This window comes from Leopardus geoffroyi, chromosome A1 (genome assembly GCF_018350155.1).
Source record: "Leopardus geoffroyi isolate Oge1 chromosome A1, O.geoffroyi_Oge1_pat1.0, whole genome shotgun sequence".
NCBI lineage: Eukaryota > Metazoa > Chordata > Mammalia > Carnivora > Felidae > Leopardus > Leopardus geoffroyi.
The window spans coordinates 73659462-73685633 of NC_059326.1; the positions used below are offsets into that span (position 1 = coordinate 73659462).

The 26172-nt window shown below is 40.3% G+C and overlaps 2 protein-coding genes across 3 annotated transcripts in view; both read left to right on the plus strand.

The window, feature by feature from the left end:
* The window catches only part of LOC123599589 (DNA excision repair protein ERCC-5), an 80017-nt gene extending 77694 nt beyond the window's left edge, over positions 1-2323 (plus strand). For both annotated transcript variants that reach the window (XM_045481611.1, XM_045481600.1), the window contains one exon: positions 1637-2323. In XM_045481611.1, the coding sequence (XP_045337567.1) occupies positions 1637-2227 (591 nt within the window). In that variant the 3' untranslated portion in view covers positions 2228-2323. The remainder of the gene's footprint in view (positions 1-1636) is intronic.
* A 109-nt stretch (positions 2324-2432) lies between these two features.
* Positions 2433-23983, plus strand: LOC123599594 (putative methyltransferase-like protein 21E). The gene is made up of 5 exons (XM_045481641.1): positions 2433-5731; positions 6678-6757; positions 17614-17777; positions 18919-19036; positions 23265-23983. Exons 2-5 carry the CDS (start codon positions 6688-6690, stop codon positions 23702-23704), a joined length of 792 nt encoding a protein of 263 aa, XP_045337597.1. The 5' UTR covers positions 2433-5731; positions 6678-6687; the 3' UTR covers positions 23705-23983.
* The last annotated feature ends 2189 nt before the right edge of the window (positions 23984-26172 follow it).

Genomic DNA, 26172 nt, shown 5'->3' on the forward strand with positions numbered 1-26172 from the left:
CTGTTAAAGATGAGTTACTCTTTTATCTTAGGGCATATGACATCCATTTTAAAATTATTATGCTTTAGATAAGAGAACAGAGGAAAACAGAAAAAGAAAACTGCACTTTGTCTTAATTTTTGAATTTCACTCTTAGGGCTGGACTTTGGTGTCTTTGCATTATTCATTCTGACTTTGAAAAAAAACAGTCTAATAATGGATCACACACTGAGGTGTTTATGGTTGAATATTTTACTTTTTCAGAGCTATTTTCATTTTTAAAAAGTCGGGGAAGTGTCCAGTCCAAAGCAATCCTGATCATTAAATTCTCCTCAAGTACTAATGCTGCTTAATTCTATATGTGAATCATCATCATTATGGCATGTTGGCAGGAGAGATTTTTGAGGAGAAACGAGGCCTTTGTATGTCCCTCAGTTCTCCCGAGTTGGTAGATAATTGTGTCTTGCTCATCTGTGAGTATGTTCCTACCCGTACAGAAAACTGTTCCTACCCCAGGAACAGCCTCCAAAATATTTCTACTGAATGGTTTACCTGTACGTATGGGACCATATCCTGTAAGATACTTATATTTAAATCTATTGTCATCAAGCTTGGTTAGTTTTGAAAAAAAAAAACAAACATAAAACTGACATGCTTTTCCAGAAAGAGTCTCCTGTTGCTTATTTGAGAGCTCTCTCTAATACAGACGTTGTATGCCAACAGACTCGGAAAGCTTCTTGGCTTAGTGACTGATTACTCCTTAATTTCAGATATATTTTATTATAATATGTTTTTTCCCTTACCTTGTAGAAGTTAGTATAAATTTATTTCCCCTAAATTAGAGAGTGAAAAAAATGCATTAAAATTATCCATTATTTACTTTCTCTGACACAGATGTTAACATTTAGGTCTATTTTCTTTTATTCCCACCCCCCCACCCCCATTCCCACATAGATTTGTTGTCACACATAAGTGCAGTCTGATAGATCTGACTCCCCCCATACTTAATAACAGAGGACTATTTTCTGTATTGCATAGGTTTCATAATTTCAAGTGACCAGATTGCATTTCATCGAAGAGATTTCACTTACTGGTTGAGTTTACTTAGCAGGCCCTCCATTTTCAGGTTTTCCTAAATAATGGTGTGATGAACATTAGGCATATAACTTTTCCCGAATGTAACTGTCCTCCTAGAAGAGGGTTTGCTAACCAAAACACATGCCTGTTTCCTACGACTCCCAATATGCTGTGAGGTTGTCTCCTCAGTGTATCGCATGAGGATGATGAGTTCAAAAGAAAGGAAGAGTGAAATTTGGAAACAGACCCGTGACACTGTGTTGCTCCTGGAGGAGGTGGTCTTTTTGGCTACTGAGAAATATTTCAGTCTCATTACGTGCCTTGGAAGGGGGTTCTTATTTGAGCTGTGTACGGGGGACTTGGGGGTGACAGAGGTGGTACAAGTACTGCTTTAAGTATGATCTAGAAAAATAAAACCTATCTCCAGCAAATCACGTAGGAGAGATTTGGCTTTTGAGAGAGAATGAATTCATATTCTCTGAAACAGCCCTCCGAAGCTGGTGATCAAGGTGGAACTCTTTGATTTGCTTTAGAAAGTTTACCTCCTTGGCTGATTTTTTATTTCATTTCATTTTTTTAGACACAGCTCCGAATTGATTCTTTCTTTAGATTAGCTCAACAGGAGAGACGAGATGCTAAGGGTATTAGGAGCCAGAGACTTAACAGAGCTGTGACATGTATGCTGAGAAAAGAAAGAGAAGAAGAGGCCAGTGAAATAGAAGCGGTGTCTGTTGCCATGGAGAAAGACTGTGAGTTCCCGGATATGGCACAAGGAAAAACCCAGAAGAGATGCATGGCAAATAAACGGAAAGAGTCATCAAACCTGAAAAGAAAGAGGCTTTCAGATCCTAAGCAAGCGAATAAATGTGGTGGGTTTCTGGGGGGCACCTGCCTCTCGCCGTCATCCGGGGCGTCTTCTGGGGAGGATGCTGAGTATGTATCTTTGGTGAACCTGCAAAGGGGGAAAGCAGCCGAGGAGCCCCCCATCAGCCGTCCGGCTTTGCCAAGAGCAGGGCGCCCTGCTCCTGTCTGCGACGAAGACTCGACCAGCAGCAGCTCTAGTGATGATGACCGAGCAGGGACAGCACCAGTGCTGGTGACTGCCAGATCTGTGTTTGGGAAGAAAAAGGGCAAACTGAGAGGTACCAGAGGGAGAAAGAGGAAAAGCTAATTTAAACCAGTGTGTTCTCTGTCATCGGGTACAACTTAACATCTCGTAATGAATTTGTTGTGATGAAATAGTACAATTAAAAGTATTTGCACAATTTTTTTATTGTGTGGTTTGTAAAACTATGGATGCAGAGCTTGACAGTTACTTGTTTTCTGATATGTTTTTCTAGTGTTTTCCACGTCATTGAGTATTTCCTTGTACTCACGGTCTTTGTTCATGTTTCTATTATCATACGGTGTCTGATGCTTTCTGACAGCATTGACAGAAAGGAAGGGATTTCTGTTCGTCAGTGGTCAGTGTCTATATGCATTCCCCCTGACTTTCCGACCCAGGTGAGAAGAAAGATCTCCTTATTTCTTATTCCATAACAGTGGCAGTTGCCCACAACTACGTGAAGTCCTGTTTTCTGCACCTTCCCCTTTTTCCTCAGTGGCCATGTAAGAGGATAGCAGGAGGGAACCTCACTTTGCTGCCACATCCTTTGAAAAGTATGTTTGCTGTGGTTCTAGCAAAATAATGAGGAAGCTGGAATGGGGTGCGTGATTCCCCTGTGAGTATTAACTGTATACGGGAGCCTCTGTACCGTAATGTTTCTCTTTTAAGATAATTTGGTTGTCACAAGCCGACTTGTGTGTAAGTGGCTGTGGGGGCTCAGGACTGTGGCTGAACCGGTGTAGGTGGGTGACTTCAGGAGCGGCTTCCAGAGGTCGATTACTGTTGATAGAGACATTGCTCTAGAGCGCCCTGGCCACGGTTACTTTAGTGTTGCTCCTGCTGAGACCTCTCCCAACAGTGGCTCTCAAAGTTCTGATTGCTTATGGTGAAGAGCAGGCTGAGCTTGGGTTCTTTGGCCTTCAGAGGTCCTGTCTTCCCAAGTCTGTGTCTTTTCTGACATCTTTGGTCTTTCCATCTTGACTGATTTTCTTCCTCTGCCTTCAAATAATCGACATCATCAGCAATGAATGCTAAATACAGATACCTTCCAACAACTGTTGACTGACTGTTGGCTGCTTTTTTTTTTTTTAGGCTTTTTTTTATTTTCACCTTTTAGCCCAACTTCTCAAATAGTTGATCTGCAGCTGCTGCTTTTCCTTGCTTATTACTTATTCTTTCCCAATTTGAAATATCTTGTCTGCTTCTACCAGTCTTCTCTAGCAGCTTTCTTCTGGAGTCAACCATGGCTTCCACGTAAATATACTCAGATCTGTTTTTAATGCTTCTTTTCTCTGGAGGCATTTGAAGCAGAACACTTTTTTGGGGATGGGATGGGAGGACATTAACTTTTTCATATTATCCTCATTTCTCAAAGCTACCTAATAATTGGGAGTTTTCTGCATATGTGTTTGTAGATAGTACTTTTGTTAAAATTGAATTTTGTTGTCTTTAATAGATAATTTACATTTGTTTTGCCCTACAATAGCTGGGGTGAAGGCTGAGCTCCTGTAGCAAAGAGATGTTCATATGCAGTGGCCTAGATAAGCTGGACAATTATTCATCTCCCAGTCAACAGGCTGACCAGTCTGAGCCGGTTGGGCAGCTGTCCACCATGAGGTCATTCAGGGTCCCAGGATCAGCCATCCCCTAGGCTGCTGTCTAACGTGAAGGTCTAGGTCCCTGCTATATCTGCTTCTAGCCACTCTTTGGTTGGGAAGTTAGCCTCTTGCCCTAAACATCTTATTGAGCAAAGGCCTTGAGTGGAGAGTCAGTGCTGAGTGTGGGGTTTATTTCTCTGTGCTTTCTGGGATCTTGGGCTCCCAATTCCTGGCCACCTTGCCGACCCCAAACACTGTACTTTGTCTCCTGGGTTCTGTGAGATCTCCTGAAATTCCACTGGCATCCCTCCCTGTTGTCTTCCCTTTGCCCTCTCGCCCTCTTTACCCCAATAGTCAGCAAAAGCCTGGAATTCTTTGTTGCCTTGACAACTCTCTGATGACCTCTCGTGTGTGTGTGTGTGTGTGTGTGTGTGTGTGTGTGTGTGTGTAATTTGCTTTTCTAGTTCTCAGAAGCAGAGGTAGGCTATAAGCTACTTACAGTTGGAGGCAGAAGTATCCATGTACTTTTCAGACAGTTCAGTGTAACTGAAGTGATCATTGTTATCATGTCACTTTAAATGATCGATTTAGGGATTCTGCCTCTTAAGAAATCCAGCACTGAGGTCTCGTGATCTTTTAAACAACCCCTTGAAAAAGGCAGGTTCTGTTTAAAAAAAAAATTTTTTTTTTAATGTTTCTTTATTTTTGAGAGAGAGACCGAACGTGAGCGGGGGAGGAGCAGAGAGAGAGGGAGACACAGAATCCGAAGCAGGCTCCAGGCTGTGAGTTGTCAGCACAGAGCCGGATGTGGGGCTTGAGCTCATGTACTACAAGATCATGACTTGAGCCGAAGTCTAACGCTTAACTGAGTCACCCAGTCGCCCCTAGACAGGTGATTTTTATTCACCAAATGATTCTTTATTCTTGTTTTAAAGAAAGCCAAAGAGAGAGAATGCCCTCTGCCTAGAATTAACCACCTATGAATAATAGTTTTCATTGTTTAGGATTTTACAGTTTGCGGAATATTTTTTTTTTACCTGCCATTTTTTCATTCCACAAATACCGCGTAACTTTTACATCCCTGTTTTATAGATGAGGGAACCAAGGAACAAATTAACTAAATGCTTAAAATCACAAGCAGATTATTGACAGGACTAATTAAAATTAGGTTCCCAGACTGCTAGTCCTGTCCAATATATTAACATGACCCCAAGTCAACTTTGTATATACATCATGGTATATAATGTATTTCTTAGAAGATCTACCCACAGTCCACTAGTTTTATTTACCTTAATAATATTGCTCTATTTTGTTACCTATCGTAACTTCTTTTTAAGGGCATTTTCAGTGCCTGGGGAAATGTATACGTGCTCCGAAGTGCAGCCAGGCGTATACATGTGCAGGTGCACAGGGAACATGCACCCTCAGCCTTCCTATTTAGTCTGAGCAGGAAGGAATTGAAACTTGATGCCTGTGCCCAGAGCACATTCTCTAACATTCTGGCGTGGTTGTGTGATTCTAAAAATGATGTTCACACCCGGGCAGGTGACCTAAACAGTCCGCGGCCTCTGCGTCACAGGACATTACAGCTGTGAAGTCTTACATAACTCTTGGCATGGAGGTTCAAAAATGGATCACTTTGCTCACATAGTCTTCACGGACCTGTCTGAGTGGTTTATATTCGCCTACTGGCTCTAGCTCTATTCATGAGACACGCGCATGGAATGTTCCTGCTGTTCTTCAGTCCCCTTGTTTACAGGCATTCCAGCCTCCTTGCTGTATACCCAGAGGCTCCCAAAGCCACAGCTGTCAGGATTCTAATCCCTTCCACAAGGACTCGCCGCCAGTGTATACAGTAGCAAACTGCGTGCTTCTGGGCTCGCCTTTCATGCACCCTCAGTGGTCTCTCCAGCAAAACAAAAGTTGTGGATGATACTTTTTAAACTTCTAGAAACTCAGCCCACCCGTTTAGGTATGTCTGGATTTCACATTTAATAAATGTTGAGCTCTAGGCAGACACGTGTAATAAACACTGCGTCTTTTAGTGGAAGAAGAACGAAGTCGGGGACAGAACGCGTGGCCACTGTTGCTGTTGTTTCACCAGCGACCGCGGGGATGTCATTTGACTTTTTGTTTTCTTTGTCAACTGTAGGGAAAATAATTGGTCTTCTAACTTATTGGGGCATACTGCAAAGAAAAATGTGGTGGCTGTGAAAGTGATTGGGGATCCCCGGAAGAACGGAGTGCTGTATAACTCCATGGTATTACAGGGATTACGTATGATAGGAGCCAAAACTGAGATGAAAAACATCAAATCATTTCTTCCCTAAATTGGAATAACAGCTTGTTTCAGCTTGTTCACAGGATATGCTCTATTTGAGAGGCACAGAATAATTAATTTTAAACATATTTGGTTCTTCAAAGTAGAAGCTACTTAAAAAGCCCATTTGGTGGTTGAGCTATTAGAACCTGGGTACTTCCTACTAATACAGTGATGGAAACAAGTGAACTTTATATCTACTGCTGTTTCAGATGAAAACTGTGGTTTTCACTACACTGAACAAAATCCATTTTCTCCCAATGTTTTAATCACCTCTTAAATGTTAAGATTGCTATCTGACCAGTCAGTATAAAGATGATGCCTTTTTTTGTGATAGCTAAGGTAGTCCCTGGTGAAGGATGTTTTCTTTCTCCAGTAGCTTCTAAAACTTCTGACTCTTCTCTGTCCGAATTTTTATTTGTATTGCATAGATTGTGTTTTGGTGGTCTATCTTAAATCCTGATTTATCCATATATGAAATTTTAATTGAATTTTCTATACTAGATTTGATGTTACTTAAGCTTTATTAGGTAAATATAAAAGCACTTAACAGTTTTGAATTATTACCATTTGATATTTTATTATATTATTTGCCTAGTTTTCAAGAAATGATCAAGAAAACGTCAATATATAGCCATCCATTAGTTCATCACTTAATGGATCCAGGAACTCAAAAAGGTAAATTATTTTATGTTTATGTAATTTAGCCAATTCTAAGAAGACAAACAACTAATAGAATATAAGTGCTTATGTTTGTGGTATTTACTAACGTCTTGCCTTTTTTGTTTTAAGTTTATTTATTTATGAGGGAGGGAGAGAGAGAAAGAGAAAGAGAGAGAGAGAATCCCAAGCAGGCTCCACGCCCAGTGTGGAGCCCAATGCGGGGCTTGATCTCATGACTATGAGATCATGACCTGGCCCCAAATGAAGGGTTGGATACTTAACTGACTGAGCCATCCAGGCACCCCAGCATCTTTTTTTTTAAGTTTATTTTTGAGAGAGAGAGGCAGGGAGGGGTCGAGAGACAGGGAGAGAGGATCCAAGCGGTCTCTGCACTGTCAGTGTGGAGCCCGACTCAGGGCTCGAACTCACAAACCATGAGATCATGACCTAAGCTGAAATCAAGGGTCAGTCGTTTAACTGACTGAGCCACCCAAGCGCCCCAGTGTTCCCTAATGTCTTAAAGAGAACTAGGACTTATCAATTGCATATTGTATCTTGGCTTGTATTTGCTAACCTGAAAAAATCTATAATAATGTGTGATGCCTACTGCTGTACCTATGGTCCTGATGATATGTTATAGATAATTTTGACAGACAAATTAGATATATAGACTTGCTAAGTACTTGGCGTCTTTTTTAAATACGAAAAAGTAGAATAAATTTTTCCTCATGTGCTACACACTAAATACATGATTGTGATTTCTAAGTTATTTCTTTTTAGATAGGAGGAGAGATAAAAGTAGTTTTAGGTAGGGCTGCAAGTTTTTATAAATGCCTGCATGAAAGATGATTTAGACTTATAGAAAAACATTTTAAGTCTGTGTTTATGGTTCCTCTGATGTATTAATTAGAGAAAAGTACATCATGCAATTTGATCTCTGAGGATAGAGGAATTTAAGTTTGAATTCTGCTGCAATAGTGATTATTTGAAATTGATTTTTACATCATTTTAAGTATCAAGAGTGACTTTTCATGGGTTGTGTAATGCAACTGTCCCCATTGCCTTGAGATAAAAGTGCAGACAGACACTCTTGACCGCCTTGGAGGAGTGACTACTATGTTTTTGTAGAACATTTGTCATACAAATTTAATTATCTTGGCTTCTTTCTTCTCTCTCCTTTGTCTATACACTGTGGAAGTTTTCTATGAAACGTAGTCCTGTTTTTTTAATTTTTCCTTTTTTAGGCATACCAGGTGGCCTCTACCTAGGTGAGCATATCTTTAGGCCAAGAGAGCTGGGTGGGTGCCCAGTGTTGGCAGCCTACGTGGCTTCTACACAAACAGTTTTACTGTAGTGATTTTTGCAAACCTAAACATTTAAAGTCATGATCACTTGGAGAATCCAGCCATTTAGGTGATTTGAATGAAGATACGATTTCTGTGCAGTTTATGAATAAAATTTCGTCATTATCATTATCATTAGTAACAATACTTGGTTTCAACTGTGCGTACAATAATTTGGCAAGTTACAAAGGAAGTGGAAGGGGTTCAAGGTAAGGTTGAGACAGAACTAGTATTAAAATATTTTATAACATGAGAAAACACACCCCATAATCATCTACAGAGCCAATTAAAGCTTTAAAAATATGTTCACAGGCAGAGTAAGTGTGTGCTGCTGGGGCATGAGAATCAGATGGCATTTTGTTGGAAAGACTTCCACTAACCAGTGGAACACTCACTTCTTGGGTGCTAAAGGATATTGACTTTCCCTGTCCTCACTCTTAAATTAACTTAAGTGTCTTGTGCTTGGAAAAGATGGAGCAAACCCATAGCCCAGTTCTTCTATTTTGCCACTGTCCTGAAGGTCCAAGAATTCTAGGATGTCACCTAAATTATACACGGATTAAAGTTAGGACTGTGGTAGATACTAAAACATCCTCTATCTGGTTTCTAATGCTACATCAAGAGTCCAAGCCGTGTAACACCTCATCCACATTAACTTTTCAAAATATCTTATGTTGCCTACCTCTCAACAGCCACTCTCCAGCTGTTAGCCCGCATAGCAATGTGTTACAAAATAGCTCTTCAGGGTCTGCAGTCTTGGAACAGGTTAGTCCTAACCCAAGGCTCAGTGATTTCTGTGCATGACTCCCAAATCGGCCTTACTGCGGTGTCAGATCAGAACAGATACCAAAATGGGCTTAAATGTTGCAGGAGATTTAACGGGGGAAGTGTTTGTGGAGAATAAGGAAGGAAGGAACAGAAGTGGGCAGGGGGAAGCCATCAGATCACGGTGCAGGTCTGACGTGTTCGAGAGGAGAGGGAGCGAGGCACCCACTAGGTACGGGTCATCTGTGGAATGGGAGCGGGCTGGCTTTAGCGGGCAGCCCCAAGGGGAAACATGGCTTCTGAGGGACAAAGCGGGAGCTGTCAGGCAGCTATGGTCCCAGCAGCAGGCTCCCTTAGTCTGAACAGCACACCTCTGTGGCCAGCATGTCCTACTGCAGGATAATCTGCATGATTTCTTTGCCTTTTGCAGATTTACACCCCCACCCAACCTATTTTTTCTGTCTCAGTTTACGGCAACTTCATTCCCTGGCTACCCAGAAATCTGGAATCAGCCTGGTCCTTCCTTATACCCTTCATCACTATCTCCCATCAATTTTACCGACTCCTGTTTCCCGACTCCTCATGCCCCCTGACAGCATCAGTCACCTTGATTCAGGTGTTTATTATTTCTTCTCATGACTATCATAGCTGTCTTCCACCTGGCTGCCCCTACTCTAGGCCATCTCCCCCTCCTTATCTTCTGTACATCTTTCTTTATAGCTGCAGGATCTTTTCAAAAATTCAAATCTTGTCACATTTGCCTTGTGCTTAAAATTCCTCAGTGTCTCATTCTTTTCAATAGGACAAAATCAAGACTTCTTAGCATGACCTAAGAATTTTATCTCCTGCTACCTCCCCCGCCCCCACTCATCCTACATTTTAGTTCTCAGAGTTTCCTAAACTGGAAAATTGGTCAATAGTCTTTGCCAATGGGCCTTTGCACATGTTGTTTTGTCTGCATGACGTCTTGCCCTTTTTCATTTGACTCCTGGACTCATAATCATCAGGGCTCAGGTCCTGCTTTCCTGAGCTTTCTCTTTCTATTTTTTGAGTGAACTAGTTAGATCTCTATTATAGCAGGTATGTGTTACCCTATCTTTATATTCATAGTGCCCAGGTACTCAGTAAAATGAGTGGATGAATGAATTAGCTCTAACTGGGGCTATTGGCTGGACTTACAATTTGCTCATTAGGAATGATCTTCTGTTTCTGGTCCCCAGTCAGTTGATTCTTTTCAGAACCAAGTATGCTGTATTCTGTAGGGATATCAGGTGAAAACCTTCCACAAGCATCTTTATAAATCTTTCCAGAGTTGGATCGATGGCTTTTATAAGCCACATTACCTTAATATATAAAGAAGAAAGTTTTAGTAATTGTATTGCTGTTTAGGGGACATATCAAACTATAGTCCGAGGTGATAAATTTTACGTAGTAGGGGGAGTATGACTGCACCTATAATTACTAATGTGAGAAATCATTCATAAGCAGCCTGAACAACTATTTGCTAAACTGACACATCCTCCACGTGTTGAATAAACATAACTCTTAAATAACAGTCTGCCTCAGACGTCTTCAGAACACCAGGGTGAGTGTCACGTTTGCATGTCCATTGCTACCCTCGAGGGGAGGATCTACCACAACTTCTACAGCTCGCCAAAGCAGGCTTGGCTCCTGGACCCAGTGTCGCCCTAGTTCAACTCTTGCGGCTCTTGCCAGGTTCATTGCAATCGTGTTCTACTAATCAGCTTCCACCTAGCCTTTGCTGCTGCTGTCAGAGCTAAATTTGCTCCTGTCAATTCCTGCCACAGCTCCTCACCTGAGAAGCACACACTTGTTCCCTTTGTCCCCACAAGTCCAACCCCAACCTGTCCCTGCAACCACTTATTTTCTACAACACCCCAACATGCACCTTGTATACCAACTCTGGGGGGCTTTTGACCACTCCCCGGGAGCTTTCCTCTCCCTTGACCTTGCTTCTTCCCTTCTCTGCCTGGCCACCTACCTCTTCCCTCCTCCTTGAGAACAGATTCTCCAGATTCACCCACTACTGGTGCTTCCCAGAGCACTTTAGAAATACTTTTTATTGTGCTTGTCACACTTCATTCACATTTGTTTAGGTGTCTGTCTGTCCCCATGGGGATCCCAGCAAGCAAACTTTGAGTACAACTAATTTTGGTTCTTTTTTTCCTTTCCATTTGCATCCTGAGCCATCTAGTAAAGGGCGAATTGTCTTTCTTCTGTAAATGTAACCTCATTTGATCCACTGCATCAAAGTGACGGCCTCTGTATATTCTTGAAATTAAGCAGAACTCCAGACAAAAAATATTTGTGAAATCTTCTCGGGGATTAGTTTTAACATCAGGCCCAAGACCTTGACATTGCTGAGACATCCAGAATTCTTTCAGGTTAGCCTGTGACCATTTACTAATTGGAAAATAAAATCTTTAACATCTTTTTTTTTTTTTTTAATCTCTAGCTAATTCTAAAAAGCACATGACATTCATCTTTGAATAGAAGATTCAGTTGAATGACAAGGCTCTTTCATTTAGTAGAGGGATTTTTACTTTAAATTTTGCTGACGGGTTTTCATGACAACCCTTAAATGGAAGCTTAAATTCACCTGTCAGAGCTATTAAAGACATTTTTTTTTTTGGGGGGGGAGGGTGTACTTCTGCGATCTGACCCTTCCATTTATTACTGTTGTTATTGACCTTAAAAGTATAAAAGAGAAGAATCTAGACAGAGCTCCTGTTTTCGAAGGCTTACTACAATCCAGTCTCTGAAGTGAATTTTCCTCTTAAGAAAAGCATCATCATAATGTAGCAGAATCCTGCTAATTTTCACTTCATACTTGAAACACCCTTAATTCTCAGGAGAACAAGAGCACCTGGCAGATTTTATTCGCTGTCAGCAAAGATGTTAATAGCAGGAAAATGGTGCTTAAGACTTTTTTGTATCAAAGAGCATTAAAATAGGTAAGCCCGAAATAGCAACATAGTTAATTGTAATGCTGTCTTAATTATGTTTTATTTGTAATTTGTGTTGATATTTGTTTCAATATTAAATTCATTAATAATACTCTTAAGATTATAGTAGATAACTTTTATCTAAAAGTAAAGATAATCAGAAGCTTTCTGCTTTTCGTATCGGAAAGTCAAGATTCAACATTTTGTGTAACATGACTCAGTTTTAGTTACTTGTCCCAGGGCCTAAGTGCTAGGTAACAAGGGGAGAATATGTGTGGAAAAAATATTCTTCAGAAATATAAATTAGAATTCCATTGTATGATAACGATACTACTTTTTGGAAAAAATTTCTCTTCAAATCTTAACTAAAGGCCAAAGAATATCTATTGATTCATTAATCTTCTTAAGATTCATTCCCATATTCAACAAATAACTAAGCATTCATTTTATTTTATTAAAAATTGTTTTTAAATGTGTATTTTTGAGAGAGCGAGAGAGCGAGTGCGTGAGCGCCTGAGAGAGCGGGGGAGGGGCAGAGAGAGACGGAGACACAGAATCTGAAGCAGGCTCCAGGCTCTGAGCTGTCAGCACACAGCCCGATTCAGGGCTCGAACCCACGAACCGTGAGATCATGACCTGAGATGAAGTCGGACACTCAATGGACTGAGCCACCCAGGCGCCACATAAGCATGTATTTTAAAAAACATATTCTTTGAATATTATGTTTGGAGGATAGATTTCTCCTTTTTATTACAAGTTTCATGTAAGAATGCCCTTATAACTAACGCAGCTCTTTCCATTGGATTTCAGTTCAGAGGCTCTTGTCATCAAAGCGGTGATATTGCTAAAACTTAATATTAAACATGTCTTTTGATTTAAATAAATAACTACTGTTAAAATTGTTATTTAAATCTTTAAATAGAAGTTTATGCTGAAAAACAGCAAAGTTTTAAGATAGAAATAACTGTGTGTGGGTGGGTGTATTTGCTTTTTTTTTTTTTTTTTTTAACATTTATTCAGTTTTGATAAACAGAGAGACAGAGCATGAGCGGGGGAGGGGCAGAGAGAGAAGAAGACACAGAATCCAAAGTAGGCTTCAGGCTCTGAGCTGTCAGCACAGAGCCTGACATGGGGCTCGAACTCAAGAACAGTGAGATCATGACCTGAGTGGAAGTCGGACTGTTAACTGACTGAGCCACCCAGGTGTCCCAACTTTTAAAATCCTACATATTACATCTAGACAAATTATTTTAAAGAGCCAAATTTGGTACATTGTAGTTTCCTGTTATAAATTATACTAAATTTTTCTGAGACTTACTTCTTAAGGAATGCCTATAGTATTTGTATATTATTTAAATGTAGAAGAGAATATTAATATAAAACATTATCAATTAAATTTTATTCAACCTGACAATATTTTCTGTATGATACATGGCATCCTAGGTATATAATTAATTTTGAATGACCACATATGGGTAGAGTTGTACTCTTTTAGGTATATAAGCAATTAATAGTGGCTATTGTTTCATTAATCTCCTTGGAGATCCTTTATTTTGGAAAGTGTAAATAATTGATTATAATAATATATTCACATCTATATTTTTAGATCTCACTTCTTTATGAAGGTAAAGATGTAGTCATTCTTAAAAAAAATGACTGGTTTTGTTTATTTAGAAAGACTGTAAAAAAACAGGAATCATCTGCTATTACACTCTTGTTAGGACAGCAGCACTAATCTGGTCTACTAACCTTTAAAAGAAAGTGCAACGTCAGAGATGTCAGGTTGTAGCAGTAAATATTCACTGGCAAAGTTTTTATATCAAAGATTGGAACTTTAGGAGACACTCCTGGGATTTAGTGTACTCTAACATCTATTAATCCCTGATACCTTGGGTAACTTCTCAGAAAGCACTGCATTTACAGAGAGTATGCTAGGAGGTCCAAGAAGGCACATTCAGCTAAAGGTCAGGGAAGCAATTAATGTTCTCTGCTTTTCCCTAAAGAACATCCACAGCAAATCTGCCTCCTCCCCTACCCCATTTTAGCAAGGCATGCGAATACAATGAGATGAAAGTTAAAGTTCAAGAAAAGCATATTACCAACATTATTTGGTTCTTAGAGTCCTTCTTGCATGTGAATGCATGCCATCATTGAAAAAGTGCAGTGCAATTGATTACAAGGGTGGCTTTTACTAAAAGTATTGGTTTTTCATTTCTTAAGTTTTTCTAGATCTCTGCTAAGGGTCAGTGTTTGTGGTGCTGTAGACTGGAGTGTAGACTGGGCCCTTCCTATAGTGTGCTGTTAAGTTAGAGTGTTTTGGGGGTGATACCTGGTTCTGTGTGGATCCTTGGAAGGACTCTGTTGAAGGATCACAGAATTTAGGACGGGAAATCATGTTGACAGGAAGTCCTTCTGTGACTGTGGCCTCTGAAGAAAGTTTTCAACAACGTCAAACTTGATCTACCTCCATCTTGCCATTCTGCTCCCCGAACACTAGGGAATGATGTTACTGAAGCTAAGAGGACAGAGCTGGCAATAACATCTTCTCTTAGGACTCAGGGACTCAAGACTCTCACTTCTATTCTTGCCTCAGTGCAATGGAGAAGTTTGAAAGCCACTTGAGGCTTTCACATACTCTTGAGTCCAGAATTTTTAAGACTGGCACTGGGGCCATGTATGTATTTGCATATTTTCCCCTTTGCTAAAATTTTGGAACACATTTTAAAAATAGAAGTTTGCTCACCATGAAGCTTACTTTTAGGAATAATAGGCAAAAAAAATTGGTGTCAGATTTTGGCTTAATATTGAGAAGAATTTTCAATAGTCACATTTTCTAAATGCACCTCATGAAGTAGCACATTTATCTTCATTGGAAATGCTGAAAGAGGTTGCACAAGCTGACTATGTAGTTTACACCCAACAGGAACATGAGGTTCCCAAATTAGGTGTAAGGTTCGGCTAGAAGGTATCTGAGGTGTTTTCCATCTTGACATTCTAGGATTCTATGACATTTTAATTTTGAGTGGTGCATCTGTTTTAAAACTTTGAATAGTTGCAATGTTGGAAACTGTGAAAGTTTTTAACTTTTTGAGATTTGGGAAATAAATTTTCTAGCAGGAGCTTATTTTCTATGAAGACCAGAATGAGAAGTTTTTATACTGCTTCCCAGTTTTTTGGAAATACTTGTATTTGTTATTTGTTTATTTACTTGCTTATTTTTGGATCTCAGGACTGAGGTGTGAGTTAATCATCCCCATCAGGTCATGATGCACTCTCATCAGGCAAGACTCCACTGTTGTATGTATATCTGTCTGTATGTTCCTTCCTTCCTTCCTTCCTTCCTTCCTTCCTTCCTTCCTTCCTTCCTTCCTTCCTTCCTCCCTCCCTCCCTCCCTCCCCTCCCTCCCTCCCCTCCCCTCCCCTCCCCTCCCCTCTTCCCTTCCCCTGCCCTCCTCTCCTGCCCTCCTCCCCTCCCCTCCTCCCCTCCCCCTTCCCTTCTCCTCCCCTCCTCCCCTCCCCCCCTTCTCCTCCTCCCCTCCCCTCCCTTCCTTCCCTCCCCTCCCCTTCCTTCCTTCCCTCCCCTCCCCTCCCCTCCTTCTTCTTTTACCTGTTAAGAACTATGTTGAAGAGAACTAGACCCGGATTCAGTGCTGAGGTGAGGGAAGTGGCCAGAAAGACTAGCCAGACTCAAAAGCACAGAAACAAGACTTGAAAAGTCAATGGAATTTAACGATTGGTATAAGAAATAAATAGCTTCTCCATTAATGCAAATCATAGATCAAAGGTTAAACTTAAGACACAGTTCCTTTGTGAAGACATCCCTTAGTAACCACCACCATGGTGAGTTACCCCTTCTTTATTTAACTCTGGAATTTTCTTTTATTCCCCAGCTTTACTGAGGTATAATCGACTGTTAAATAGAGGTTATATACATTTAAGATGTATGATTGATGTTTTGAGATATATATATATATATATATATATATATATATATATATACACATATATATACACATACACACACGCTTATATATTATATATATGTATAGATATATATTATATATATGTATGTGTATATAATATACATATGTATATATGTATTATATATATGTAAAAACATATATATGTCTATATGTATAGATATATAGAAATGAACATGACAAGCTAATTAACATATCCATCACTTCACGTTGTTACTGTTTTTCTTTTTATAAGAACACTTAAGATCTACTCTCTTAGCAAATTTCAAGTATACATTATTATTAACTGTAGTCACCATGCTCAACATTGGATCTTTAGAACTATTCATCTTGCATAAAGGAAACTTTGTACCCTTTGGCCACTATCTCCCCCTTGCCCCTAGCCCTGCCCCTGGCAATCACTGTTCTACTCTCTGCTTCTATGAGGAAGTATAGAATTTTCTGTCTGGTACCTCACAATCCAGTATTTTTGTTTACATGGTGATCTTGTTATATTATTAGTTTCATGACCAAAGTACAATAACAGTTATAATAATGATAATAATTTATCAAGCTTTAGGTAGCAGTCAAGGTGCTAAGCACTTTACATGAATCATCTTATTTAAAGCTCCCAACACTATTTGATGTAGATTCTTCTGTCACGTTTTACAAATAAGGAAATAGAGACTTAGAGGTGTGTATCTTGCTCCGTGACTAATTTGTTAAGTTCTTAGAGATGGCTAGTTTTTAAAAGTTACATTATAGCTTTTTAGGAGTAGAGAAGGAGCTTTGGAGCCACCAAAAAAAGAATTCAAATTTAGCTCCTTCATTTACAAGTTGCATGAGCTTGGTCAAGTTAATAAAGCTCTCTGAATTTTAGTTTTGTTATCTGTAAAAGTACAAAGAATAATGCCTTACCTCACAAAACTGTTGCAAAATTACATGAAATAAAAGAAATTACATGAAGTAACATATATGATATATTTAACATGGTCTGGCATGTTTAAAATGTGCTCAGTAACTGGTGATGTTGCCTATGAACCTTATGCAGTGTCCTGGATATTAAGATGCCGTTAATTGCCCCAAAGTAATGTACTTAAAGTGAGTAATAATAAAATAATACAAGGGTATATTGTTGGATGGTATTGAATATCTTTTGTCATAAAGGGAATACTATGATGCATTTTTGAAATAGCTGCAATTGCATTGTGTAGCCAATATGAATAGTCAAGATCTTATGTTTCATCACCAATCTTTCTCTTGTTTTAGATAAATAGATTGGTAGCCTTTGAAAATCATTGGTTTTTTAAAAAATATCAATTATTGTTTGTTTCACATGGCTTTGCAGAAATGAATAATGGTGATTTCAACTTTGGTGAAAATCAGAAAGCTGTGGACATATGAAATGTTAGCTTGTAGTATGAGTTATTTTATTTTATTTTATTTTATTTTTTTAAAATTTTTTTTCAACGTTTATTTATTTTTGGGACAGAGAGAGACAGAGCATGAACGGGGGAGGGGCAGAGAGAGAGGGAGACAGAATCGGAAACAGGCTCCAGGCTCTGAGCCATCAGCCCAGAGCCCGACGCGGGGCTCGAACTCCCGGACCGCGAGATCGTGACCTGGCTGAAGTCGGACGCTTAACCGACTGTTCCACCCAGGCACCCCGAGTATGAGTTATTTTAAAATAGTTCACCTTGCTATTATACTGCAGATAAGGTCAATGAATATTCAAAAGTAACTTAGAATAAGTAGAAATGCTACATTTCCATCAGTTCTTTTTCCTGGTTTTTACTAACACAACAACCACAACCATTAACTTCTTCTTTTCCTTTCAGAGAAGAGAGATGATGACAGCAAGAAAGTGGTTGCAGAGATCATGGCAAGATGTTTTGTTCCAAGTTTAATAACGACCACCTCCTGGGAGGGATTTCATTTTGTTGGTCATGAGATTCGAATTACTGAAGCCATGGATTCTTACGGTGCTGTTGTTTGGCCATCGGTATAATTTCACATAGAATTTGCTACCTTTCAATGATTTTTCAGCCAGTTTTGTTCATTACTGTGTACTATTTGGAAGAGAGAAAATAGGTTCTACTGTTCTAGTTTATGACCTCAAACAGCACTAAAACTTGGGAAAACACTTCCAGCAATCAGTTCTATTTTTGACTTGAAGGGTTGATTGACAACAAGCACTGTTTACACTGCCAGTGTTTTGTGACCATTGGAGTTTACAATAGCAAACATTTTTATTTCCCATTAAAACTGGCTCCATTTGAGTTAAATAGTCATAATGAAATCTATTAGTCTCAACATGCAGAGTGTTCTAAAATGTCACCAATCCTTTACCAATTGTCCATGAAGGGGACAGACCACCCCCTACCACTGTCTGCCCCAATCCCACACACTTCTTTGAAATGACTATTATTATTAGAAGTTGCTTTCTTTGTTTTATTTTATTTTTTAAAAATGTTTATTTATTTTTGAGAGAGCACGAGTAGAGGAGGGGCAGAGAGAGAGAATCCCGAGCGGGCGTCACTGTCAGCACAGAGCCTGAAATGGGCCTTGAACCTACGAGCCATGTTCATGACCTGAGCGGAAGTTGGTCATTCAACTGACTGAGCCACCCAGGCACCCCAGAAGTTGCTGTCTTTAAAGATAATCAGGGGCATCTGGGTGACTCAGCTGGTTGAGCATCTGACTTAGGCTCAGGTCATGATCTTGCAGTTCATGAGTTTGAGCCCCGTGTTGGGCTCTGTGCTGACAGCTCAGAGCCTGGAGCCTGCTTCAGATTCTGTGTCTCCCTCTCTCCACCCGCCCCCTTCTTCTGCTCTGTCTCTCTCTCAAAAATAAAAAGAAAAAACATTAAAAAAAATTTAAAGATAATCAAACCTACACAATTGAGTTCCATAGTTTCATTTATCTTCCCAACAGTACCCAAGGACTTTTTCTAGTCTAAATATTGAACCTATTGGAGGATGTACCTCTGTTGTGATGTGTACGTACACACACACATGTTCACACATGTACATACATATAGTATTAGTGTATATGGTGTATTTATCTAATAGACTTTAATTTCAGTTTCTGTTGTTACTTGCCGAGCACTTTTTTTTTTTTTTTTTTTTTTTTAACTTTCATAGGCCCTTGTTCTATGCTATTTTCTGGAAACAAATGTAAAGCACTATAATATGGTTGACAAAAATGTGATTGAAATTGGAGCTGGAACAGGGCTGGTCTCCATTGTGGCAAGTTTACTTGGTAAGTAAGGACTCTTGATTGAATGGGGTCAGAGAATTACATGATCAGATGCAATTACTTGCTTTTGCTGTCTAGTTTACTATAACCTAGGCTAATTTTTAGCTCCTTAATTGTTTGAATGGGCTTTATCAAGAAACACTGCCAATTTTATTTATTTATTTTTTTGTTTGTTTGTTTTGAAACAGAGACAGAGACAGCGAGTGGGGAGGGGCAGAGAGGGAGAGAGAGAATCTCAAGCAGGCTCTACACTGTCAGCGCAGAGTTTGATGTGGGGCTCGAACTCATGAAACCGCGAGATCATGACCTGAGCTGAAACCAAGAGCCAGACACTTAAGCGACTGAGTCACCCAGGCATTCTGAAACACTGCCAATTTTAAAGTCACCTTACTGGTTTCTTTCAGAATTTTCTGTGAAGTTGTATTAATTCTGCTCATGGAGAACCAAGTCACGAGTGTATTGTAACTGGGAGCTGTGTTCAGGCCTCCTGGCTGCTAGGGGAGTCATGTGGGATACAAGTCCCAGGGGGATGTCTTGCGCTGGCTCTGGCCATCTTTGTTTAAATGGTAGCCCTGTTTCAACATTCCTGAGCAGCCAGATATTCCTTTTGGGTTTTGGAGCCCTGTGCTTTCGTGAAAAAGCACCTGTTGGAAGAGAGAAGGAGTATTATCAATCATGTCTGCTTCTAATTTTAGGTGTTTCCCCTTGAATTTCTTTTCCCAGCTCATCTCTGTTCTTTTTCTGGGACCCCTTCTTCTCTTACCAGTGTTCCCTTGTCTCATGGAATGTGTGACAGTCTCTACATACGCCTGAGACTGCTTCACTTCCTCTCTTGTTGTTACCTGTTGCATTGCCTCTGTTTAGCTGCCTTCTCTGATGGGTGCTCCCCAGGTCTGTCTTGGTTTTCTTGATCTTTAGAAGTTCACACCTGCCAGTTTACAATCTTGAGAGGAATTCAAAATTTAGCAATTTACAATTTTCTAAATGCTGGGGAAATATAGGACCCTTGAAGTCTTCCATATATATTTTAAAATTGCTTCTTCAGATATTGCTTTCTGAAGTCAGTATTCCATTTAGTATGGGTACTCAGAGAGGTACTACTGGATTTGTACCAAAGGCTTCCTGATCAGGAGCACATTTGTGCTTCAGAAAGTCATTTGTTCCATTAAAAATAATTGGTCCTTTTAGGCTACTTGTATAACAACACAAATAACAAAAGATGGAGACAGATGGTGTTCTGCTCTCTAGACACAAAGATCTTCATAGTCAGGAAGTTCATATTCACTCTGGGCAGTTGGGGGTGGTGGTGGGAGGAGGTCTTCCTGATCTTGGGATTTTAAAGAGATTTGTTGAAAATGATAGACCCACCCACACTAGAATGTGACAATTCATATTTCTGATTCTACCAATGATACCCATGTTTCATATTTCCCACAAAACATAATCAATGGCCAGAGAAACTTGTCATCGTGACTAAGGAGTGGTTTCTTAACTGGTCTGGGCTGTGCTATACTTCTCTCCCAGTTCTGCTTTCTTATTTCTTACACCAGTCTCTTCTTGTCTGATGATGTGGAATTGGCCAGTCCCTAGATTTATTTACACGTTATATTCAGTCTCTGCTACTGCTCAAATTTTACTTTAAGGGCCAAATTTTATTGGTTATTGGTTTTTACAATTTTGCCTCTTCCAATTTCTTCCTGAAAATGACCACTACTATTCGCTTTTCACTCAGAGGCTGTGCACATCTTCTTCATACGAGTATTCTGTCCTGCATCTGTGGTCCTTGGCTGTAGGAACACTATGTGTGTGTCAGGGCTAACATCTTTTGATGGGAAGATTCATATTTGTAAAGTGGTCAAGCTGAGAACTTGGGCATAAACATGGATGTCATGACATTTCCAATGTAATTTCATTAAAAATTCTTTCTGCACCTGAGTGCCTCCTGTTCAATGATAGAATGCCCATGTAATATACCCTCATTTCGGTTCACATGACTTGGGCTCAGCATTCTTTTAGCAAATAACCTATGCACTGCAAATAACCTATGTACTGAAATAACCTATTTCAGCAGTGACTTCTGATTTTTCCATTGAGGGTTCCAAATACTTTTTTCTTTAATTTTTATTATTTTATTTTTAATTTATTTATTTTTAAATTTACATCCAAGTTAGTTAGCATATAGTGTAACAATGATTTCAGGAGTATATTCCTTAATGTCCCTTATGCATTTAGCCCATCCCTCCTCCCACAACCCCTCCGGCAACCCTCTGTTTATTCTCCATATTTAAGAGTCTCTTATATTTTGTCTCCCTCCCTGTTTTTATATTATTTTTGCTTCCCTTCCCTTATGTTCATCTGTTTTGTATCTTAAATTCTTCATATGAATGAAGCCAAATGATATTTGTCTTTCTCTAATTTTGTTTGCATTAATACCCTCTAGTTTCATCCACACAGTTGCAAATGGCAAGATTTCATCCTTTTTGATTGATGAGTAATACTCCATTGTACATATATACCACATCTTCTTTATCCATTCATCCAACGATGGACATTTGGGCTCTTTTCATACTTTGGCTATTGTTGATAGTGCTGCTATAAACATGGGGGTGCATGTGTCCCTTCAAAACAGCACACCTGTATCCCGTGGATAAATGCCTAGTAGTGCAATTGCTGGGTCGTAGGGTAGTTCTATTTTTAATTTTTTGAGGAGCCTCCATACTGTTTTCCAGCTTGCATTCCCACCAGCAGTGCAAGAGATCCTCTCTCTCCGCATCCTTGCCAACATGTTGTTGCCTGAGTTGTTAATGTTAGCCATTCTGACTGGTGTGAGGTGGTATCTCATTGTGGTTTTGATTTGTATTTCCTTGTGGATGAGTGATGTGGAGCATTTTTTCATGTGTCGGCTGGCCATCTGGCTGTCTTCTTTGGAGAAGTGTCTATTCATGTCTTCTGACCATTTCTTCACTGGATTATTTGTTTTTTGGGTGTTGAGTTTGATAAGTTCTTTATAGATTTTGGATCCTAACCTTTTGTCTGATATGTCATTTGCAAATATCTTCTCCTATTCTGTCGGTTGCCTTTTAGTTTTGCTGATTGTTTCCTTGGCTGTGAGAGATTTTTTATTTTGATGAGGTCCCAGTATTTCATTTTTGCTTTTGTTTCCCTTGCCTCTGGAGACGTGTTGAGTAAGAAGTTGCTGCAGCCAGGATCAAAGAGGTTTTTGCCTGCTTTCTCCTTGAGGATTTTAATGGCTTCCTTACATTGTCTTACATTGAGGTCTTTCATCCATTTTGAGTTTATTTTGGTGTCTGGTGTAAGAAAGTGGTCCAGGTTCATTCTGCATGTCGCTATCCAGTTTTCCCAGCACCACTTGCTGAAGAGACTGTCTTTATTCCATTGGATATTCTTTCCTGCTTTGTCAAAGATTAGTTGGCCATACACTTGTGGGTCTATTTCTGGGTTTTCTATTCTGTTCCATTGATCTGAGTGCCTATTTTTGTGCCAGTACCATACTATCTTGATGATTACAGCTTTGTTATACAACTTCAAGTCTGGGATTGTGATGCTTCCAGCTTTGGTTTTCTTTTTCAAGATTGCTTGGCTATTCGGGGTCTTTTCTGGTTCCATACAAATTTTAGGATTATTTGTTCTAGCTCTGTGAGGAATGCTGGTGTTATTTTGATACGTATTGCATTGAATATGTAGATTGCTTCGGGTAGTGTTGACGTTTTATCAATATTTGTTTTTCCTATCCAGGAGCATGGAATCTTTTTTCCATTTTTTTGTGTCTTCTTCAATTTCTTTCATAAGCTTTCTATAGTTTTCAGTGTATAGATTTTTTTATCTCTTTGGCTAGATTTATTCCTAGGTATTTTATGGTTTTTGATGCAGGAGTTTCCAAATCCTTTGACTTTTCCCTTTCTCTAGATTATTTTTCTCCTAGCGTATAGTAAATAGAAAATAACAACAGAAATAATAATAAAACAAAAACCCCAGGAGAACAGAAAATGCAATGGAGTGCAAAAGTACCATGGGAATCTAATTTTTTTTAAGGGGATGTATAAGGCTACTTTAGCATCTGTTTTGAAGAGATTTCCTTCCTGTGTGTAGTGACCAGTCTTTTCCGTGGGGTTAGCGATTGTGCAGAATTGTAAATGCATGTTGGCCTGAAACGTGATTGCTTTACCTTATCCCTCGAGGGTTACTTTTCCTACTGTTCTTTGTTTCATAGGTGCACATGTGACTGCCACAGATTTACCTGAATTACTTGGAAACCTGCAATATAATATTTCCCGAAACACCAAAATGAAATGTAAGCATTTGCCTCAGGTTAAAGAACTCTCCTGGGGTGTAGCTTTAGATGAGAACTTCCCCAGATCTTCCAACAATTTTGACTACATCCTGGCAGCTGATGTTGTCTACGCTCATCCTTTCCTGGAAGAACTCCTCATTACCTTTGACCATCTGTGCAAAGAAACTACCGTCATCCTCTGGGTCATGAAATTCAGGTTGGAGAAAGAAAATAAATTTGTAGATAGATTTAAGGAGTTATTTGACCTGGAGGAGATTTCCAGTTTCCCCAGCCTGAATATTAAGTTGTATAAAGCTGTGAAGAAAAGCCGGAGGAGTGCAAGGAAAGGAAAGGTGGTTTCCAGGAGAGTGTTCCTTTAAAGAAGACCCTGGATGATCTGATGTAGCAGTGACTTTCCCAAGTCACTTGCCTCATACACTTGCCTCACCCCAGACAGGAATTTCCCACATATAGCACCTGAGTCTAGAAGATGGTTAAGCCGTACCGTGTGGTCATTGGTTAGGACACAGTCGACTTTTCTTATCCCTCAATAGCACCATTTATTATTATTATCATTTTATTAAATGGTACTATTGTTTTTAGTGTAATTGTAGGATAATTTTTAATATCTCTAAAATGAACATTGCTATTGCTTTAGACATGAGCTTATCTGATTCTTTAGAAATAAAGAAATGGATTACAATGGGATCTGCAAGTAAATCTGAAAAGGCAGATACATAATATAATGGTAACTAGGAGATTAATTTTGTGGTTTTCCTTAGTGCCACCTTATAGGTGGTCGATGGTCTCTCCTTGGCAGGGTAGGCCTTGAGCACAACCTCTGAAATCAATCATGCATGTGGAGCTGAGGTTACAGGCAAGGACATTTCATTCTAGTAAATGAAAAATGACTGGAGGCAAACATTAACACAGTTGAGATTTTGGAGAAGTAATTGTTTAATTTTCAAGCCATGTACAGTTATGTTGTATCACAGAGAGAGAAATAAATATAAAAACTTCGGGTTGAAAATGCACATGAAAAGATTTGGGCTCCTAAACTCAAATCACCAGATACAGGGCTGGTTTTAAAGTTTAAAGCTTTTCTGATGCACATGTATAGACCTGGATACCTGAAATCCTATGTGATTTTCTTCACACAGACCTTAGAGATTAGAACAAAGACTGATGTAATTAAAGTCAGTGCAAGGAGGGTAAAAAACGAGGATTCTGTACCAGTGGTTCAGACTCCATTGGTTGGTGGTTATCACTTTTGTGATGTTCCTCAGGCTGGTACTTCTTCTCCTAAGCCCAGCCCTGTGCTTTGCTGGAAGTTGTCAGCCACTTAGGGTCCAGCAGAGCTGACAGAAGGACTTCCTAGAGTCCTGATGTGTAAGAAGGAGGCTGATGTACTCCCAGTGGGTTTTTGGCTGTGCAGCCCACAGGGCTGTCTCCCAGGGACTCCTGACATTTATGTGGTCTTTTCTGGTTTTCACAGTCCATTACTACATAAAGTTGTGTGATCCTCACAACTTTTCTAGGAAGTCTAGGGACTATCATTATCCCTGCCTCACATGCAGCCTTGCTGGGGCTGTGAGGGTGGTCACCTGCCCCAAGCACACAGCTCCAGAGGGTGGGCCTCAGACCCAGCTTGTCTGAGAAGAGGGCCTGTGTTCTTTAAGTTTATTTATTTATTTTGAGACAGAGAGTGAGAGAGAGTGAGTGAGCATGCGTACATGAGCAGGGGAGGGGTAGAGAGAGAGGGAGAGAGAGAATCCCAAGCAGACTCTGCACTGTCAGCACAGAGACTGACGGGGGGGTCGATCTCACAAGCTGTGAGATCATGATCTGAGCCGAAGTCAAGAGTCTAGACGCTTAACCGACTGAGTCACCCAGGTGCCCCTAGGGCCTGTGTTCTTCACAACTGCACTGCTTTTATGTATTTAGAACAGCAATTTTAAGGCTCCTTTGTAAATGGGTGAAGTCATCTCTTCAAAATGGGATCAGTCCCCAGAAAGGTTATCAAAGACATTAGGAGAATGAGAACCGCCCTTCCTTATATTTTTCCTCGTTTCTTGCCTTAACTGGGTGGTTCGTGCAGGTGCATTTGGAAGGTGACATTTAAGCAAAGCAGAAAGGAGGTGAGGGAAGAAGCGGTGCATATATCCAGGGAAGTGTGTTCTACGCAGAAGGGGCAGCCAGGCCAGGACCTTAAGACAGGAGCGTGCCAGTCCTTGAGCAGAAACAGCGAAGGCCAGTGTGTTTTGGAGCAGGGCGAGGGGGGACGCTGGTTAGTCAGAGGGGCTGAGGGGGCCAGGTCACGTCTGATCGTCACTGCAGCCTGGCTTCTTCAGAAGCAGACTCTGAGGTGGTGTCTTGTTCACCAGTTCTTGATCAGGGGGTGCTTGTTGGTATCTAGATTTGTGGAAAGGGGTGGGACAGAAGGTCGAGCTGCAGTGCAGGCCTGGCCCCATAGGGCCCTGAACTGAGAATGGCCTGAGTGGCCCTGTGTTGGGCCTTGATGACCCCACATCACTCAGTCACTGGATGCACGCTGCCCTGGGAAGGCTCTGTGACCTCGTGTGAGGTGACTCTTTGGCGTCCCCAAGGATGCTGACAGCTGAGGTCCGTCTACTGCAGCACTTCGAGCAGCCAGGTAAGAAGTTTTCCGGAAGGGGACTTGGGCAACACATCACAGTGTGCACCACTGCCTCTAGGGCCACTGAAAGCACTTGGGCTTTTTTCCAGTGAAGTGGAGAATCAATGGATGATTGCAGTAGAGGGAGACAGCATTAGTCCGGGTGAGGACCACGCTGGCTGCCGTTTGGAGAATACTGTGAAGTGGCCAAGG